Source organism: Epinephelus fuscoguttatus, linkage group LG10, assembly GCF_011397635.1.
Source record: "Epinephelus fuscoguttatus linkage group LG10, E.fuscoguttatus.final_Chr_v1".
Taxonomy (NCBI): Eukaryota; Metazoa; Chordata; class Actinopteri; order Perciformes; family Serranidae; genus Epinephelus; species Epinephelus fuscoguttatus.
The window spans coordinates 18,179,895-18,200,698 of record NC_064761.1 but is presented as its reverse complement, the minus strand read 5'-3'; the positions used below and the strand labels follow the sequence as shown (position 1 = coordinate 18,200,698).

At 37.3% G+C, this 20,804-nt stretch overlaps 1 protein-coding gene across 9 annotated transcripts in view; it reads right to left on the bottom strand.

Moving 5' to 3' along the window:
• Positions 1 to 20,804, bottom strand: part of LOC125895591 (receptor-type tyrosine-protein phosphatase C-like) — an 81,337-nt gene that overhangs the window by 18,722 nt on the left and 41,811 nt on the right. For 6 of the 9 annotated variants that reach the window (XM_049587543.1, XM_049587545.1, XM_049587548.1 and 3 more), the window contains 3 exons: positions 7,785 to 7,893; positions 6,419 to 6,456; positions 5,661 to 6,101 (listed from right to left, as the gene is read on the bottom strand). The exons of 1 other annotated variant lie outside the window; for it this stretch is intronic. In XM_049587543.1, coding sequence (XP_049443500.1) covers positions 6,052 to 6,101; positions 6,419 to 6,456; positions 7,785 to 7,893 — 197 coding nt within the window. In that variant the 3' untranslated portion in view covers positions 5,661 to 6,051. Of the gene's footprint in view, positions 1 to 5,659; positions 6,102 to 6,418; positions 6,457 to 7,784; positions 7,894 to 11,404; positions 11,642 to 20,804 lie in introns of those variants that run through there. 2 more of the 9 variants (XM_049587553.1, XM_049587552.1) reach the window with 2 other exon arrangements.

Here is a 20,804-nt window from a genome sequence, read left to right as displayed (position 1 = left end):
TCTCACAGCTACTAATATGACTGTGTTGAATCTGTCATGGCAGAAGACCAACTTTTATGAGTGTTAGTAACTGTTGTCTATGCTTATATGAATATCTCAGTCTTATTACAGTCCTCTATAAGAACAAATAGAGGACTTGTAAAAGAGAAAATTCCAACCTTGGGTGTTGCACATGGTGATTGGAGGTAAAGTCAGGTTTTGAATGATGTTTGTTTGAGAGTCTATGTGATTGCTGGTTCTGTTTGAGGGTGGGATGCTTGGAGAAGGAGCAGTGACTGTAAGAGCGGCACCTTCAAGTGGAAATGCTTAACTGCCAGTAGTCTTACCTGAAGTAATGCATACATCAGCTAAATCGTGCTGAATGCAACACTAATGTTCCTCCAAAAAACTGTAAACTGAGTATGAATACTTCACGGGACACAGTTGAATTGAGCGCTGCAGGTGGGAAATATGAGGTGAGGGTTTACAAAGTGAGTGGAAATTTAGATATAGATATTTCTACATTTAGATATAGATGGCATGTTACACACTCTGCCCTGTCTTTGAGTTTTTCTGTTCCCTTCCTGCAGTACTGAGCTGTGGTAAATTAGATCTATCGGAAATACTAACTGTGGTTAGTGGTCAAACTCTACTTACAGCTACTGATGTGACTGTGTTGAATCTGTCATGGCAGAAGACAAAAATGTATAAGCTGCACAAGAACTTCAAATAAGCTACTGATTCAGTCTGTGTGACCTCAGAGTAAAATACTCTCAAATTATGCTGATCATCATTATGCTGACTTATCCTCTAGTTGGTGGACTGAGGAAGTGTTTTGTTGAATGTGTGGAAAATCTGGTTTCTGAGAAGTTTAAACAGGAAACTAGAGATGTCATATTTCCTTATCTCATCTTCATGTTATTTTTATTAGTAATAGAGCTTGTGATGCGGAGGTGGAAATCAGAATTGATTGCTGTCAATTTGTAAGTTCCTACAAGAAAAAATTACATCAGTCTCTCGACAAAATGCTGTGGCTTTAAAGGTTTGCTCACGTAGATGTTAAACATGCTCCCGGGTGTGCTGAAACAACTCTAAGCCAATATTGTGTAAATTCATATCTGCTTTTCAAATTAGAAAAAATGCAGGTGCTGAACGTAATAAATAATGTATTAAAATATTAACATGATACACTGTACAGGAGAAGGAGCTAGAAAATGCAGATACATTTTTTGATGTTCAAAAAAAAAAGGTTCATCAGTGAATTCTACAACACCTTATAAGTACAGATAACACATGTATTTTATGATCTACCTGTTGCCTGTTATTCAGCTGCGTTAGACTCTCCTCTGTCTACTAGAACAGAATGTCTCACTGGAGGATGCCCCAGATCCCGATGGGTTTCCCACGGAGTTAAAATAAGTTGCCCCTCTTCTCCTTTTAGTTTACATAGAAACACTCAAAAATAACATTCTTCCACCCACACTCCACCAGTCATCTATTACGCTGTTATTAAAAAAAGACCCACTCAATTGCTTGTCTTACAGACCTATCAGTTTGAGGAACTGTAATGGTAAAGTGTTTTTTAAAGCCATGCATGCACTTCGCCTTGAACTGTTCTTCCTCATATTATTTCCGATAACTAAACTGAGTTTGTTCACGGCAGACAGCAGTCAGTCCAATTTCAGTTTGAGACAGCTGTTTAATGTAATCTCTACTAAATCTGACATCTATCACCAGAAGCAGTATGCCAAAAAGACTTTACTGATAGGGTACAATTATATATACCATACACTTAATGGGTATGAATTAGGCCCTTATTTCATTTAACTAATCAATCTTATTTACACCAATCCAACTGCCTCAGTTTATACCAATTCTATCCTCTGATTATTTTCCAGATAGAGACCAAACAAGGAAATAAATTAGACCATCTACTTTTTGTTCTGGGTGAAGAGTCACTTTCCACATCTCTTGGATGAATAACAATATGCAAAGTGTCACACTGTCTCACTTTATGCAGATGATCTATTATTATATGTTATCAAGCTGCCTTGATTGTACCTGAAGTCAGTTCTTGGAGAATTTGGAAAATATCTGGGTAAAAACTTAATTTAAACAAAATTGAAGACTTCCCCATCAGCAGGTATGCTAAATATCGTAATTTGACATTTAATCTTTCAGCTAATTCATTTACATAGTTACATAAACTAGATATACAACAAATTGTAACACATTTCTTTTCACTCATCTGTAGTAAACAATCATCTTTATCAGACAAAGGCTTCCAAATTTGGTATGACATGAGTATACGTAGCATTAGGGACCTGTATATTGATAATGCTTCTGCCAGCTTTGAAGATTTATCCAGAAATTTGGCCTGACTAGTATTGTTATTTTCCCTTTATTTACAAATCAGGAACTTTGCACACAGAGAGGTTTCTAATTTTCCAATACCTCCTCATTATAATGGCTCTTTCTAGGGTTCATCCCTCTTCTCTTTGCTCAAGATTTGCCTTAATACAGTTTAAAATGCTACACTGGCTATACCTCTTTTAAGCTTAAATTGTAAGAATATTCCAAAACTTTAGGCCTTATTTGTGACAGCTGTAAACTGACCCCAGTCACCATGGGGTCTTTCTTAAAACTTTGTACTCTCTGGTCATTCATCATTGCCTTTTCCTCCTTTAAGCTAGATGCTGAAATCTATTTGAATGAAAGGATGTAATATCTCCATCAAACAGATCAAAGTTGGAAAAAATCAGATGCATCCTCAACGGCTCCATTAAGAGATTTTACAAAACCTAGAACCCATTACTAAACTATGTAGATAGTCTACCTGACCTGGAACTATGAACTCATATCTCTACATGTGGTCCGTCCTAAAGGTACTTGAATACACTATGATGCAAGTGTTTTTTGTTCCGTAGTTTTCTGTTTTGTTTTGTAATCTCTGTGCTGTCTTGTTTCTTTTCTTAAATTTTTCTTTGTATTTCTGTACATATTCATACCTTAAGATGACAGCCTAATGTTATTGTCTGGTAAATGGAAAAAAAAAATTCAGATAAAGGGGTAAAAAAACCACTGCTTTTTATTATTATTATTAGTAGCAGTAGTAATAGTAGTAGTAGTATTTTTAAAAATTCAAAAGGCCATTATGTTTACATAGAAGATTGTTACTTACAATTGGCCACAGCGATGATCCCAGCCCAGAGCAGCAGGATCTTGAGATGGACACTTGCCATATCCAGGCCTTTGCACACTCGATTTTGTCCGAAGCTGTGGCACGTCTGAAAACGAACACGACCTCACGTTGTGTCAATCACGGTTGCACACTGACCCGAAACTCTAGTCCCTTTCTTTAGCTGTGGAAAAGGTTTGATTTTCTGCGTTTTCTCATCCGTCTGAAGAGCTGTTTGACCAAGAATCAGTTAAGAAAGTGTGGCAGTGGGACACATCCGTGACAAGACAGAGGAACGGGTCGCACCTTTCATTCCTCAGATAGCTCACGTTCAACAGGTCAGATAGTAATAATCAGATGGATGATGATGAAGAGGAAGAGGATGTGGACCACACAGATAGAGAGCGAGACAGGAGACAGAGACGGAGGACACCTCAGCCCCTTCATGCAGCTGTGGTGCTAAATGCGCGGGGAGAGAGACTGGTGACAGATAAATAACTCCAGTGGCGAGAAGCAAGAGAGGAAATGGGTCTTTTGATTTTATCTCCTGTTGCGATTTTATTTTATTTTTTTAAGTTACATGTTTCAGTACAGCTGAGCAGAGCATCAGTAGATGTTTAATAATCTTTATTTCCATTTACATAAATGAGGGGAGCAGAATATGAATATTATATATAATAGCATATGTAGAAACATCTCTCAATATATTGCAGTTCAGCACAACTCTGCCTCTAATTATGATGCTAATGCTAACAATGATATAATTTTTGAGTAAACACCTCTATGACAGTTTTAAACAACTGAAAAGAGGCCATTAAGTGTATATTTTGAAGCTATATAATCAAGATTTTAAATGTAAAGATATGTTTTGTCCAAACTGTCTAACTGTTCACCTTTGTTGTTGGCTGAATGTGTTTCATGTACAAATCTACATCCACTGATACACTGATAAATCCAGCTAATGTAATCCAGTATAAAATGCATGTAATATTAGGATGGATTATCTGTTTAAAATAAAAATGGGTGGGTGTAATCTCAACAAGTACTCCCCAGTATTCAGAAAGTCTCCCATGTACAAGGCTGTTGCCGCAGCCGCTCAGGTTCGACTCCAGCCTGTGGCCCTTTGCTGCATGTCTCTCCCTCTTTCTCTCCCCCTTTCATGCTTGTCTGTCCTATCAAATAAAGGCTAAAAATGCCCCAAAAAATATCTTTTAAAAAAAAGGAAAAAAAAGTGTTAGTGGAAAAGGGAGGCATTTCCCTTTGAATTTACTGTTTGGACTTTTCATTTTGATCAGCAACTGGCAAATGATACCAGCTTAATGGTAGGTATATTTATATAGCTCCTATTTTTTCTAGACTGTGACGAACATAATATGACTGATGCTAGATCAAACATTTCAGGTTTCAATAAGTTACATCCTGCAGTGAAATTCATGTGATTCAGATTATTTTTCAGTGATAGGCCATCTTAACATAAATGGGCTTCTTGTGGATACCATAGACTGTAAAAAAGAATAGATGGAGACATCATGACATCACCCATTGGTTTGTGGATTTGTGTTTTGAAGCCTAGATATCTGCATTTTGGCCAGCAAACACCTAGCAAACAGCCTGTCACTCAAAGTGGTCATGCCCTTAATTATGCACAACTTTAAGTCTTAAAAAAATTGGTGAGTAACATAGAAATTCACTGCCCGTACAGTTGTCATGAATGTTTGAAGTAGATACCAAAACCATTTTTTTTTTTATACCAGGCTGTAAACATGTTTATTTCTGCTGTAGAGTTGGGAATTTTGACATGGGGGTTGATGCGGCTTCTTTCACTTCTGGAGCCAGCCTCAAGTGGCCATTTAATGAACTACATTTTTTGGCAATTGCATGCTGACTTAATCTTCAGCCCCCCCAGGTTACCGCTTGGTGGCTACATAGAATTAAGGCGTCCTCCAGATTTGAGCATCAGAGGGCATCATTTCTCAACTGCATGCAGTAGAAAACATGCATGATCATTTGTGAAGTACATTTGCATGTTATTTAAATAAATTCCATGTTTATTGTGCATTGATAGAATAGTTGATTTAAAAACAAACAAACTGATTACCTAAAATCAAAACTAAAACAAAAAAGGATTAAACCTGATTTTTATGTTCCCAAGCAAAATAGTATTTTATTTTTGAGTACAAAGCAGAGGCTGGTCGATACAATGTTCCATTTAAAAACTGTGACATGATAATAATGATAATAGGCACCATAAAGATAAAAGGCAATACCTCAAAAACACATACAAAAAGCAACAACACTAAAACAGACTCTAAAACATCTGCAAACTTAAACTTTAACTGGTGCATCTGCAGGACTAAACAGCTGCTACTTTTATTTACCTTACTGATCAAAAAAATAAGAATAAAAAGACAATATGACATGATAATAACAGAACAATAAAACGCAGGTTATGTGTAAAATGTATGTGTAAAAGCCATGCTATACAGGTGCATTACGTTTGGTAAACTGTACACTGTTCACACAGCTATTGACCCAAATGCTTTGTTCACTTTTGACTTGAGCGTTCGATACTCAAAGCCACTTTTATGGTCGGGATCTAAAACTTTGCAATGTTATTTCATTAGTCTTAAATTGTGTAACCTTAAACTTGACCAAGTTTGTCTCATCATCTCATCTCATGTCACCAAGATTAAAAGTTTAACGAGAAAATGGCAGCTCCAACAAAAATAACCACTTAACAACATGTTGTACCTCTGTCAAGCAAAGCATCATCAGTCTATCTTATCCTAATTAGACTATTGCCAATGTAAAAAGAGTAAAAGGCCTATTAAGGACCGGCAGAAGTTAGACGAATGATGATGATTTGGTTGGCAGCTCCATCAGGCCTTTCTTCATCAGCGTTTGTCTTCACGGCGGTGTTGATGTTGAGGAACATTAACATAAACTACAGGGGCAAGAAAAGGAAATAGTGCAACTTGTTGTATTCTTCAAACTATACAGTTCATGTCATAGTTGAACTAACTAAAAATATTTGTTCAAAGTTTCTTTGTTTTTATGATTTAAAGTTTTATACAGAAATACTGTTGTGCTCTGAGACAGAATTCCTAATGGATGATTTCAGTCAGTGTAAGTATTCCATTATACCAGGTGATGTAATAACCTAACAGCTAAAACATGATTAATAGTTTGTAGCTGCTGAATGTGATTACTGTTTGTTACTCTCTCAGAGACTGTTGTGTTAAAAACAAGAAAGCTACTCACTTGCTGTTTGTTCAAGCATCATATCGTCATTCACATCACTGTGGAGAAAAAAGTGAAGATTGGTTGAATAAAACAAACATTTATATTGAATATAACAATACTAGTCACTGAGCTATTAACAAACTTAACCGATGTGTCTGCAATCAAAATATTATTTTTTTCACAAGCCATAACTGATCTTCCTGATAACACCTGAGGGTTTATCTGTTACCTGGAACAATCAATACCTTAAGGTTCTCATGCAATGGAAACATTATTCACTGCTGCAGTTACTAGGAAAAACTTTAGATACAACTTAGCGATGGGAGATATTTGAAGTCCACTAAGCTCATAAAACCCTTGGATCAGCTGTTAGCCAGAAAGCTAACATTATGCTAGCAGGATTTAAAGTCAGTAACATTGCATATGGTTGACAAACTGTGAATATAATATGACGGTATGCTTAACAACAAGACTAGATAGTTATCCAGCCATGTCATTGTCCCCAAATTTCACGATAAATGGTACACCATGTGTAATGTTACTGTTCACCACAGCCTGAAGTGGTATGTTGAAAAGCAAATGGGATGTGACATGATTGCTTTGGTTCAGTCTCCATCCCATAGTGTTCAGAGGATGAGACACTAACTGCACTCAGTGTTGTACAGTGTCAGATTTCAGGCTGGTATTATAGCCAGCATACTGATTTAGAATGATAGTCAGACTGAGCTACCCAGTAGGTGTCCATTATGAGTTTTTAACGCCCTGCAGCCGGTCAAATCAAGTAGTCACCCAGACCTTGGTATAACAGAGGTTATCAGCTTATAGTTATGGGTTAGAAGGGGCATGCTACATCTAGTATGTTCAGAAAATGCTGTCAACACATTAAGTGGTCATGTTTACTGTCAGGAGGCTTCCTCAGTGGCTGTAGTAATTATGACTGGAGCAAAGGAGGAAGTCAGGTGAAGTAACGTTAGTATAAAGAGTGAGACAGTCTGCGTAGGGCGGAGGTCGGGGTGGTGGATGGGTCAAACAAACACCAGGGTTTCTGTCCCGTGTCAAACCAAAAGCCATCGCTGACTTATTTTAAGTGACAGATGTAAGTTCATCACACTGTGTTTTGTAACAGTCTTATTTTAATCCAAAATCATAATGTTTTCTCTTAACCTAATAAAACCTAATGAAAGTGAAACAGCTCCCAATGACAACTGATAATGGCCATTTAATGGGTTGATAGCAGTGTCCTGGATCATTACATGTAGCAGGCCCCATATGGTATATGTGAAACTGATAACCACTGTTAAGGTCCGTTAAACCAAGTGATAACATTTTAAATTGATGTAAAAGTCAAAGTGATGAAGGTGGTGAGATGTGAAATGATCTTTACTTTCTGGACTTTTTGCGCCACGGAATGTAGATCTTGTAGACCACCACAACCAAGGCCACAAATACAATGATGAAGACGACCAAACAACCAATGAGAGCTTTAGAATTGTCTGTAAAATAATGAACATAACAGAAGAATATCAAAGTTGCAGCATTTATGTCTAAAGGCCCAGACACACCAAACCGACTTCAGAGAGCCCTGCTGTGTTGCCTCACGTCGACAAACCTTAAACCATCAGCCAACCAGCACGTACATTCTGCACGTGTGAGAGAAAATAACTTTCAACACCAGCAGACGGCGGTCGTCTGTAATCGTCATACAAAAAGGGATACTGGAAGACCATGTTGATGCTAGTTAGCCATTTAGCACATTACGAGCACAATTCAGTGTTGAAAAAACAAAACATATTTACCATGCACCAGTGAACAATAACACAAACCATCACAAACTGTCACTACAAAAGAGATGAATGGCTAAAGAAAAACAGTTTCACTTTATGTAATAAGTTTGACTTGGTGTCACTCCCATTGACTTGAACTTTTTACTCTTTGTTTACTTTTCTCACTTTTGCTTCTCCTCTCAATCAGAATGATTTCATTCACCGACGGGCTCCGCAGTTACTGACACAGATTTAACATGCTGAATCTGCAGAAAAGAGCCGACTAGTGCAGACGAGGGCCAACGGTGAAGTGACAAAGGGCCACAGATCCTCACCACCAGCCCAACATTGACCAACGGCTGAGCGTCGGCTCGGTATGTCAGGGCCTTAGGATATATAAAAAGTGACTGTGTACTGTTTGTCAAAGCAAAATGCATCCAAATGATTTAGTTGAACAATTTGTGGCAGTAATTAAACCAGCACATACAGGAAGTGGTCACAGTTATTATCTTGGGGTTGCTGTAATGGTGTCCGTTGAAAGCAAACACCTGGAAACACAGAAAATCCCTTCATCAGGAATTATAGCATTTGAAGAAATATGAGGATTAAATTTGAAATTATCTTGTGAAACCAAAAATTGGGATTACACAAACCTTCACTTCATATTCCGTTAAGTAGCTTAGATCTTTAAATTCAAATTTGCAGTGTTGTACTGAAGTCTTCTCCCCCTGAAGGTCACCATTATAATACAGACGTGCAATGTATTTCTTCTGAGGTCCATTAAAGCGTTTTCCATAAGTACAGATTACTCTGACCACGTTATGCTCCGGATCAGTCCAATCCACATGAGGAATATCTTCTGGTTCTGTAAGAAACACCATACTTTCCTTCAGATACAACAATATGCTTACTCACAGTCAAAGGAATATTTCAGTTTGCTATAACAGCAGTTTGAACACCAATTAGCATCATTAGTGTGTTGCTCTGTTGGTATTCAGTAGTGATGTAAAGATAAAATGAGCAAAGCAAAGAAAGATAATTAATCTTACATGGCAAACGACTTGTTATTAACTCGAAGTAAAAACAAACAAACAAAAAATAAATATATTTAAGGTTATCATTCTTTTGTCTTATATGTTTTAAATGATGAATGATGACAGCTTTTAAATGGGACTTTTTGTTTTTCCATTCATCGCACACAGCTGTAATGTTATGGAAGTGAGGGTTTGTGGGTTGGACTTCACATGTATGTATCACATGTTTAAATTAAACTGAGTCGTTCTTAAAATAAAGCTATCATGAAGTAGGAACTGTAGGCGTTAAAGCGGGAAATAAATGAATCATGGCATGGCATATGACAGGCTGCCACATTAAATGCAATAACAAGTACATTTTAAAAAAATTTCACTTCAAAGTTGCTTTTTAAATTCATTATTTAAAAGAACAGCACACACAGTGAATGCAAATGAAAATAATCTATGTATTTTATTTTTTTTAAAAAATACAATAATCATTGTACTAAACTGATTACAGTTTAACACACTGAAACAGTCTATAATCACTACAGACTCTATGGGTGACCTGTGATAAATGAACAGGTCAGAACTGACTGTTGGTAGATTTGTAGAGAATAACACTGTGAATAACTGCCGTACTTTACCAATGACTGGAGCTACACTGTAATGTTCATTCAACAACATGTGAAATACACAAACTTAATAAACAATAGTCAGCTTCTTTCTTTCTTACAGGAGTTTACTGTAATCTGCTCCAAAATACACCGTTTTAGACACTTACTTCCAGGCTCAGTCTGAACCTCAGTAACTGGAGATGGACTGGGAACTTCCTTGTCGTTGTACTTGGGTTGAACTTTACACTTATACATGGTGAATGGATCCAGTCCAGTAAAATGACACATTCTTCCTGTTTGAGATTTGTCAGCTAGAACGGCAACATAGTTTCATTAGCTGTGTTGTTGTGTTTGACTGAACAACAAAACAACAGAGACTAAATAACAGCAGATTGTTTTCTTGGTCAAGTTACCCATAAAGTGATAAAAAAGTTGATCTTATTCATGTTTGTGACACCAGTCTTCACCAGTCTCAGGTTATTCACACCTTCTTTCACTCAGCATGCTAAAGTGTTAGCATGGAGACATGTAGGTCCATGGATGATTCAAATGTTACAGTATGTCTCACTGTTTAAATATACCGACCAATAAAATAATCTCCAAAGACTTCCTGTAAAATCAGTAAAATAAGACAGTTAATCTAAATATTTGTACTCACCACTGGGTGTGTGTTTGGAAGGAGGGACACAACTGCAGTCATATGAAAGCTTTGGAAGACCAGGAAGAACTGGACAGTCCTGACTGGTCGCGGTCCATGTCAGATCAACGGAGGTCATGGTTGCATTTGACCGTGTTGTTATTGTAAGATCTGTTGGAAGATATCAGACATCTGTAACACTGAACTAAACATCTGGAGCTGTTCTGTTCTCCATAATTATCTGAAGATACAAGCTCATTGTTCTTATCATTGCACTGATGTGAAGTGAATATCAACATACCACAGTCGATCATGAACTCGATATCAGTGGTTCGATTAATGGGGACATTGTTGTGCTTGATGTCACCAGTACAGCTGTAATGTGTGAAGGGCTCCAGCTCAGACTCATTCTTGATGTCAGAGTTCATCTTTTGAGGAGACACAAGGATGACAGCATTTCTTCAACAGCTTGGATTTGTCTCTTGGTGCCAATGAGCAGTCAGATTTCAATGTAAAATCATTTAAAGCAAACAAATAAATCTTCTCCTCAGATCTGATTCACAGAGAGCACAAAGCAACACCTCGACTTCTTCTCGCACCAAAAGACAATTCAGATTCACTTTAATGTTAAACTGATTTTAATGGTCATTTCTGTTTGACTACAGTGTGAGAATGTCATGTGCCTCTATAAACTTCCATGTAAATCCATTCATAATGTTGGTGACATACGAAGTCTCTTTACCTCTAGTCTTTACACTTACCCTTACAGGTGTAATCGACGGTGAGATTGGTGCAGTGTTTCAGGTAATTCTGCGTTCTATTTTTGCAGGAAGTCCAGTTGGAGGTTTCTGATATTATTTTATTTGGATCTAAGAAATCTGCTGAATAAAGAAAACAGCACATACATTCAACATGATGAAATAAGAAACACACTACATGCAGTTCAAACTACGCGAGGACTCCTCTGTACATACCGACAGTGATGCTTTTGGTGAGGCTGAAGGTGTTGGCACAGTCTCCTGAAGTGAAGGTTGTAGTCAGATCAGTGCAGATGTCATTGTAATCAGGTTTAATGCAGAGCTCTGTATTGCTGCTTTTGCATGGCTGAGCTGGGATATTATTGGATGTTGACAGTGAAGAGCTGATGTCCCAGTCACTTTGGTAACAAACATATCCATGCATGCAGCTGCCTTCTTTAATGTCTGTTTCATCTGAAACACACAAGTGAAATGAAATGCACAAACCTGTGTCATTTCTTAAATTAAAGGAAAATGAGATTGATAATGATAATGTGATAATTGATACTCACTCATTCAGTTGTCTTCATTTTACTTTCAGTGCTGGTACAGAGTGTTTCATTGCCAGCATCATCACGATATGCAACACTGAGCTCATATTCAGTACAGGGCTTCAGGTGTTTGATTTCATGTGAGGTTCCACTGAAGGACTGAACAGTGGGTTCATTTCGGCCTTTTTCTGTAATGTTTATGATGTAGTTGCCAGGGGTAGAGCTTGTCATCATGTCAATCCTCAAGCCAGAGGTGATGGTTGTGACATTGTAAGAACCTGCAAAACAAAATGAACAGAGTTATAAAATCTCATAGTTAATATAAACCTCCTGATGACATCTTTCAATCTCAGACAGTTTGTTCATGTAGATGTTGAACGTTAATCCAAACACTCTGTACACACACTGTGCAAATGTATCTTCACAGAGAAACACTGGAAACCAGTTTAATAAGTACAGGAGTAAAGATTAGGTTTATCTTTAAAAATAATACTGATACTCACACTGTGGAGGTGGAGGGCCTGTGTGGTGGCTGGAGAACACATTAAAATTAGATTAGAAAAGGAAATGACAAAATATTTTTTGTATGACTATAACACTAAAAGATACTCTTCCAAAGCAAGTAAAGCAGGTGTCTGTATTTCATGAACCCTTGCCTATGCTTATATTAATATCACAGTCTTATCACAGTCCTCTACAGGAACAAGTAGAGGACTTGTAAAAGAGAAAATTCCAACCTTGGGTGGTGGGAGTCACTGTGTTGTTGGGCGTGGTGAGTGGAGGTGAAGTCTGGCTTTGAGTGGTGTTTGCATGAGGGTCTGTTGGCTTGGTTGTGTTTGAGGGTGGGGTGTTTGCAGGAGTGGCTGTAAGATGGCGAGAAGGTCAGTACTCTTATCTGATATAATGCATATATTAGCTACTGTATATCATGCTGAAGGCAACACTAATGTTCCCAATAAATTTAAACTAAGGGCTGAATACATAACCAGACATGTTTGAGCCAGTTTGAGCTGAGGATTGGTGAGGTAAACAGGAAATGTTAACTGTGGTTATTTGTGAAACCCTTCTCACAGCTACTAATATGACTGTGTTGAATCTGTCATGGCAGAAGACCAACTTTTATGAGTGTTAGTAACCGTTGTCTATGCTTATATGAATATCTCAGTCTTATTACAGTCCTCTATAAGAACAAATAGAGGACTTGTAAAAGAAAATTCCAACCTTGGGTGTTGCACATGGTGATTGGAGGTAAAGTCAGGTTTTGAATGATGTTTGTCTGAGAGTCTATGTGATTGCTGGTTCTGTTTGAGGGTGGGATGCTTGGAGGAGGAGCAGTGACTGTAAGGGCGGCACCTTCAAGTGGAAATACTTAACTGCCAGTAGTCTTACCTGAAGTAATGCATACATCAGCTAAATCGTGCTGAATGCAACACTAATGTTCCTCCAAAAAACTGTAAACTGAGTATGAATACTTCACGGGACACAGTTGAATTGAGCGCTGCAGGTGGGAAATATGAGGTGAGGGTTTACAAAGTGAGTGGAAATTTAGACATAGATATTTCTACATTTAGATATAGATGGCTTGTTACACACTCTGCCCTGTCTTTGAGTTTTTCTGTTCCCCTCCTGCAGTACTGAGCTGTGGTAAATTAGATCTATCGGAAATACTAACTGTGGTTAGTGGTCAAACTCTACTTACAGCTACTGATGTGACTGTGTTGAATCTGTCATGGCAGAAGACAAAAATTTACAAGCTGCACAAGAACTTCAAATAAGCTACTGATTCAGTCTGTGTGACCTCAGAGTAAAATACTTTCAAATTATGCTGATCATCATTATGCTGACTTATCCTCTGGTTGGTGGACTGAGGAAGTGTTTTGTTGAATGTGTGGAAAATCTGGTTTCTGAGAAGTTTAAACAGGAAACTAGAGATGTCATATTTCCTTATCTCATCTTCATGTTATTTTTATTAGTAATAGAGCTTGTGATGCGGAGGTGGAAATCAGAATTGATTGCTGTCAATTTGTAAATTCCTACAAGAAAAAATTACATCAGTCTCTCGACAAAACGCTGTGGCTTTAAAGGTTTGCTCACGTAGATGTTAAACATGCTCCCGGGTGTGCTGAAACAACTCTAAGCCAATATTGTGTAAATTCATATCTGCTTATTTTCAAATTAGAAAAAATGCAGATGCTGAACGTAATAAATAATGTATTAAAATATTAACATGATACACTGTACAGGAGAAGGAGCTAGAAAATGCAGATACATTTTTTGATGTTCAAAAAAAAAGGTTCATCAGTGAATTCTACAACACCTTCTAAGTACAGATAACACATGTATTTTATAATCTACCTGTCACCTGTTATTCAGCTGCGTTAGACTCTCCTCTGTCTACTAGAACAGAATGTCTCACTGGAGGATGCCCCAGACCCCAATGGGTTTCCCACGGAGTTAAAATAAGTTGCCCCTCTTCTCCTTTTAGTTTACATAGAAACACTCAAAAATAACATTCTTCCACCCACACTCCACCAGTCATCTATTACGTTGTTATTAAAAAAAGACCCACTCAATTTCTCGTCTTACAGACCTATCAGTTTGAGGAACTGTAATGGTAAAGTGTTTTTTAAAGACATGCATGCACTTTGCCTTGAACTGTTCTTCCTCATATTATTTCCGATAACTAAACTGAGTTTGTTCACAGCAGACAGCAGTCAGTCCAATTTCAGTTTGAGACAGCTGTTTAATGTAATCTCTACTAAATCTGACATCTATCACCAGAAGCAGTATGCCAAAAAGACTTTACTGATAGGGTACAATTATATACCATACACTTAATTGGTATGAATTAGGCTCTTATTTCATTTAACTAATCGATCTTATTTACACCAATCCAACTGCCTCAGTTTATACCAATTCTATCCTCTGATTATTTTCCAGATAGAGACCAAACAAGGAAATAAATTGGACCATCTACTTTTTGTTCTGGGTGAAGAGTCACTTTCCACATCTCTTAGATGAATAACAATATGCAAAGTGTCACACTGTCTCACTTTATGCAGATGATCTATTATTATATGTTATCAAGCTGCCTTGATTGTACCTGAAGTCAGTTCTTGGAGAATTTGGAAAATATCAGGGTAAAAACTTAATTTAAACAAAAGTGAAGACTTTCCCATCAGCAGGTATGCTAATGAATATCGTAATTTGATATTTAATCTTTCAGCTAATTCATTTACATAGTTACATAAACTAGATATACAACTAATTCAATAATTACACATTTTAAAAAAGTGCCTGGGTATTTGTAACATTTCTTTTCACTCATCTGTAGTAAACAATCATCTTTATCAGACAAAGGCTTCCAAATTTGGTATGACAAGAGTATACATAGCATTAGGGACCTGTATATTGATAATGCTTCTGTCAGCTTTGAAGATTTATCCAGAAATTTGGCCTGACTAGTATTGTTTTTTTCTCTTTATTTACAAATCAGGAACTTTGCACACAGAGAGGTTTCTAATTTTCCAATACCTCCTCATTATAATGGCTCTTTCTAGGGTTCATCCCTCTTCTCTTTGCTCAAGATTTGCCTTAATACAGTTTAAAATGCTACACTGGCTATACCTCTTTTAAGCTTAAATTGCAAGAATATTCCAAAACTTTAGGCCTTATTTGTGACAGCTGTAAACTGACCCCAGTCACCATGGGGTCTTTCTTAAAACTTTGTACTCTCTGGTCATTCATCATTGCCTTTTCCTCCTTTAAGCTAGATGCTGAAATCTATTTGAATGAAAGGATGTAATATCTCCATCAAACAGATCAAAGTTGGAAAAAATCAGATGCATCCTCAACGGCTCCATTAAGAGATTTTACAAAACCTAGAACCCATTACTAAACTATGTAGACAGTCTACCTGACCTGGAACTATGAACTCATATCTCTACATGTGGTCCGTCCTAAAGGTACTTGAATACACTATGATGCAAGTGTTTTTTGTTCCGTAGTTTTCTGTATTGTTTTGTGATCTCTGTGCTCTCGTTTCTTTTCTTAAATTTTTCTTTGTATTTCTGTACATATTCATACCTTAAGATGACAGCCTGATGTTATGTCTTGTCTGGTAAATGGAAAAAATTTTTTCAGATAAAGGGGTAAAAAAACACTGCTTTTTATTATTATTATTAGTAGTAGTAGTAGTAGTAATAGTAGTAGTAGTGGTAGTAGTAGTAGTATTTTTAAAAATTCAAAAGGCCATTATGTTTACATAGAAGATTGTTACTTACAATTGGCCACAGCGATGATCCCAGCCCAGAGCAGCAGGATCTTGAGATGGACACTTGCCATATCCAGGCCTTTGCACACTCGATTTTGTCCGAAGCTGTGGCACATCTGAAAACGAACACGACCTCACGTTGTGTCAATCACGGTTGCACACTGACCCCGAAACTCTAGTCCCTTTCTTTAGCTGTGGAAAAGGTTTGATTTTCTGCGTTTTTCTCATCCGTTTGAAGAGCTGTTTGACCAAGAATCAGTTAAGAAAGTGTGGCAGTGGGACACATCCGTGACAAGACAGAGGAACGGGTCGCACAGTATCCTTTCATTCCTCAGATAGCTCACGTTCAACAGGTCAGATAGTAATAATCAGATGGATGATGATGAAGAGGAAGAGGATGTGGACCGCACACAGATAGAGAGCGAGACAGGAGACAGAGACGGAGGACACCTCAGCCCCTTCATGCAGCTGTGGTGCTAAATGCGCGGGGAGAGAGAGTGGTGACAGATAAATAACTCCAGTGGCGAGAAGCAAGAGAGGAAATGGGTCTTTTGATTTTATCTCCTGTTGCGATTTTATTTTATTTTTTTAAGTTACATGTTTCAGTACAGCTGAGCAGAGCATCAGTAGATGTTTAATAATCTTTATTTCCATTTACATAAATGAGGGGAGCAGAATATGAATATTATATATAATAGCATATGTAGAAACATCTCTCAATATATTGCAGTTCAGCACAACTCTGCCTCTAATTATGATGCTAATGCTAACAATGATATAATTATTGAGTAAACACCTCTATGACAGTTTTAAACAACTGAAAAGAGGCCATTAAGTGTATATTTTGAAGCTATATAATCAAGATTTTAAATGTAAAGATATGTTTTGTCCAAACTGTCTAACTGTTCACCTTTGTTGTTGGCTGAATGTGTTTCATGTACAAATCTACATCCACTGATACACTGATAAATCCAGCTAATGTAATCCAGTATAAAATGCATGTAATATTAGGATGGATTATCTGTTTAAAATAAAAATGGGTGGGTGTAATCTCAACAAGTACTCCCCAGTATTCAGAAAGTCTCCCATGTACAAGGCTGTTGCCGCAGCCGCTCAGGTTCGACTCCAGCCTGTGGCCCTTTGCTGCATGTCTCTCCCTCTTTCTCTCCCCCTTTCACGCTTGTCTGTCCTATCAAATAAAGACTAAAAATGCCCCAAAAAATATCTTTTAAAAAAAAGAAAAAAAAGTGTTAGTGAAAAAGGGAGGCATTTCCCTTTGAATTTATTGTTTGGACTTTTCATTTTGATCAGCAACTGGCAAATGATACCAGCTTAATGGTAGGTATATTTATATAGCTCCTATTTTTTCTAGACTGTGACGAACATAATATGACTGATGCTAGATCAAACATTTCAGGTTTCAATAAGTTACATCCTGCAGTGAAATTCATGTGATTCAGATTATTTTTCAGTGATAGGCCATCTTAACATAAATGGGCTTCTTGTGGATACCATAGACTGTAAAAAAAAGAATAGATGGAGACATCATGACATCACCCATTGGTTTGTGGATTTGTGTTTTGAAGCCTAGATATCTGCATTTTGGCCAGCAAACACCTAGCAAACAGCCTGTCACTCAAAGTGGTCATGCCCTTAATTATGCACAACTTTAAGTCTTAAAAAAATTGGTGAGTAACATAGAAATTCACTGCCCGTACAGTTGTCATGAATGTTTGAAGTAGATACCAAAACCATTTTTTTTATACCAGGCTGTAAACATGTTTATTTCTGCTGTAGAGAATTTTGACATGGGGGTTGATGCGGCTTCTTTCACTTCTGGAGCCAGCCTCAAGTGGCCATTTAATGAACTACATTTTTTGGCAATTGCATGCTGACTTAATCTTCAGCCCCCCCAGGTTGGTGGCTTGGTGGCTACATAGAATTAACCAGGCGTCCTCCAGATTTGAGCATCAGAGGGCATCATTTCTCAACTGCATGCAGTGGAAAACATGCATGATCATTTGTGAAGTACATTTGCATGTTATTTAAATAAATTCCATATTTATTGTGCATTGATAGAATAGTTGATTTAAAAACAAACAAACTGATTACCTAAAATCAAAACTAAAACAAAAAAGGATTAAATCAGATTTTTTACGTTCCCAAGCAAAATAGTATTTTATTTTTGAGTACAAAGCAGAGGCTGGTCTGATACAATGTTCCATTTAAAAACTGTGACATGATAATAATGATAATAGGCACCATAAATATAAAAGGCAATACCTCAAAAACACATACAAAAAGGAACAACGCTAAAACAGACTCTAAAACGTTAAAAAATCCCACATCTGCAAACTTAAGACTTTAACTGCCTGCTGGTGCATCTGCAGGACTAAACAGCTGCTGCTACTTTTATTTACCTTACTGATCAAAAAAATAAGAATAAAAAGACAATATGACATGATAATAACAGAACAATAAAACGCAGGTTATGTGTAAAATGTATGTGTAAAAGCCATGCTATACAGGTGCATTACTGTTTGGTAAACTGTACACTGTTCACACAGCTATTGACCCAAACGCTTTGTTCACTTTTGACTTGAGCGTTCGATACTCAAAGCCACTTTTATGGTCAGGATCTAAAACTTTGCAATGTTATTTCATTAGTCTTAAAAAGTGTAACCTTAAACTTGACCAAGTTTGTCTCATCATCTCATCTCATGTCACCAAGATTAAAAGTTTAACGAGAAAATGGCAGCTCCAACAAAAATAACCACTTAACAACATGTTGTACCTCTGTCAAGCAAAGCATCATCAGTCTATCTTATCCTAATTAGACTATTGCCAATGTAAAAAGAGTAAAAGGCCTACGATGGACCGGCAGAAGTTAGACGAATGATGATGATTTGGTTGGCAGCTCCATCAGGCCTTTCTTCATCAGCGTTTGTCTTCACGGCAGTGTTGATGTTGAGGAACATTAACATAAACTACAGAGGCAAGAAAAGGAAATAGTGCAACTTATTGTATTCTTCAAACTATACAGTTCATGTCATAGTTGAACTAACTAAAAATATTTGTTCAAAGTTTCTTTGTTTTTATGATTTAAAGTTTTATACAGAAATACTGTTGTGCTCTAAGACAGAATTCCTAATGGATGATTTCAGTCAGTGTAAGTATTCCATTATACCAGGTGATGTAATAACCTAACAGCTAAAACATGATTAATAGTTTGTAGCTGCTGAATGTGATTACTGTTTGTTACTCTCTCAGAGACTGTTGTGTTAAAAACAAGAAAGCTACTCACTTGCTGTTTGTTCAAGCATCATATCGTCATTCACATCACTGTGGAGAAAAAAGTGAAGATTGGTTGAATAAAACAAACATTTATATTGAATATAACAATACTAGTCACTGAGCTATTAACAAACTTAACCGATGTGTCTGCAATCAAAATATTATTTTTTTCACAAGCCATAACTGATCTTCCGTGATAACACCTGAGGGTTTATCTGTTACCTGGAACAATCAATACCTTAAGGTTCTCATGCAATGGAAACATTATTCACTGCTGCAGTTACTAGGAAAAACTTTAGATACAACTTAGCGATGGGAGATATTTGAAGTCCACTAAGCTCATAAAACCCTTGGATCAGCTATTAGCCAGAAAGCTAACATTATGCTAGCAGGATTTAAAGTCAGTAACATTGCATATGGTTGACAAACTGTGAATATAATATGACGGTATGCTTAACAACAAGACTAGATAGTTATCCAGCCATGTCATTGTCCCCAAATTTCACGATAAATGGTACACCATGTGTAATGTTACTGTTCACCGCAGCCTGAAGTGGTATGTTGAAAAGCAAATGGGATGTGACATGATTGCTTTGGTTCAGTCTCCATCCCATAGTGTTCAGAGGATGAGACACTAACTGCACTCAGTGTTGTACAGTGTCAGATTTCAGGCTGGTATTATAGCCAGCATACTGACTTAGAATGATAGTCAGACTGAGCTACCCAGTAGGTGTCCATTATGAGTTTTTAACGCCCTGCAGCCGGTCAAATCAAGTAGTCACCCAGACCTTGGTATAACAGAGGTTATCAGCTTATAGTTATGGGTTAGAAGGGGCATGCTACATCTAGTATGTTCAGAAAATGCTGTCAACACATTAAGTGGTCATGTTTACTGTCAGGAGGCTTCCTCAGTGGCTGTAGTAATTATGACTGGAGCAAAGGAGGAAGTCAGGTGAAGTAACGTTAGTATAAAGAGTGAGACAGTCTGCGTAGGGCGGAGGTCGGGGTGGTGGATGGGTCAAACAAACACCAGGGTTTCTGTCCCGTGTCAAACCAAAAGCCATCGCTGACTTATTTTAAGTGACAGATGTAAGTTCATCACACTATGTTTTGTAACAGTCTTATTTTAATCCAAAATCATAATGTTTTCTCTTAACCTAATAAAACCTAATGAAAGTGAAACAGCTCCCAATGACAACTGATAATGGCCATTTAATGGGTTGATAGCAGTGTCCTGGATCATTACATATAGCAGGCCCCATATGGTATATGTGAAACTGATAACCACTCTTAAGGTCCGTTAAACCAAGTGATAACATTTTAAATTGATGTAAAAGTCAAAGTGATGAAGGTGGTGAGATGTGAAATGATCTTTACTTTCTGGACTTTTTGCGCCACGGAATGTAGATCTTGTAGACCACCACAACCAAGGCCACAAATACAATGATGAAGACGACCAAACAACCAATGAGAGCTTTAGAATTGTCTGTAAAATAATGAACATAACAGAAGAATATCA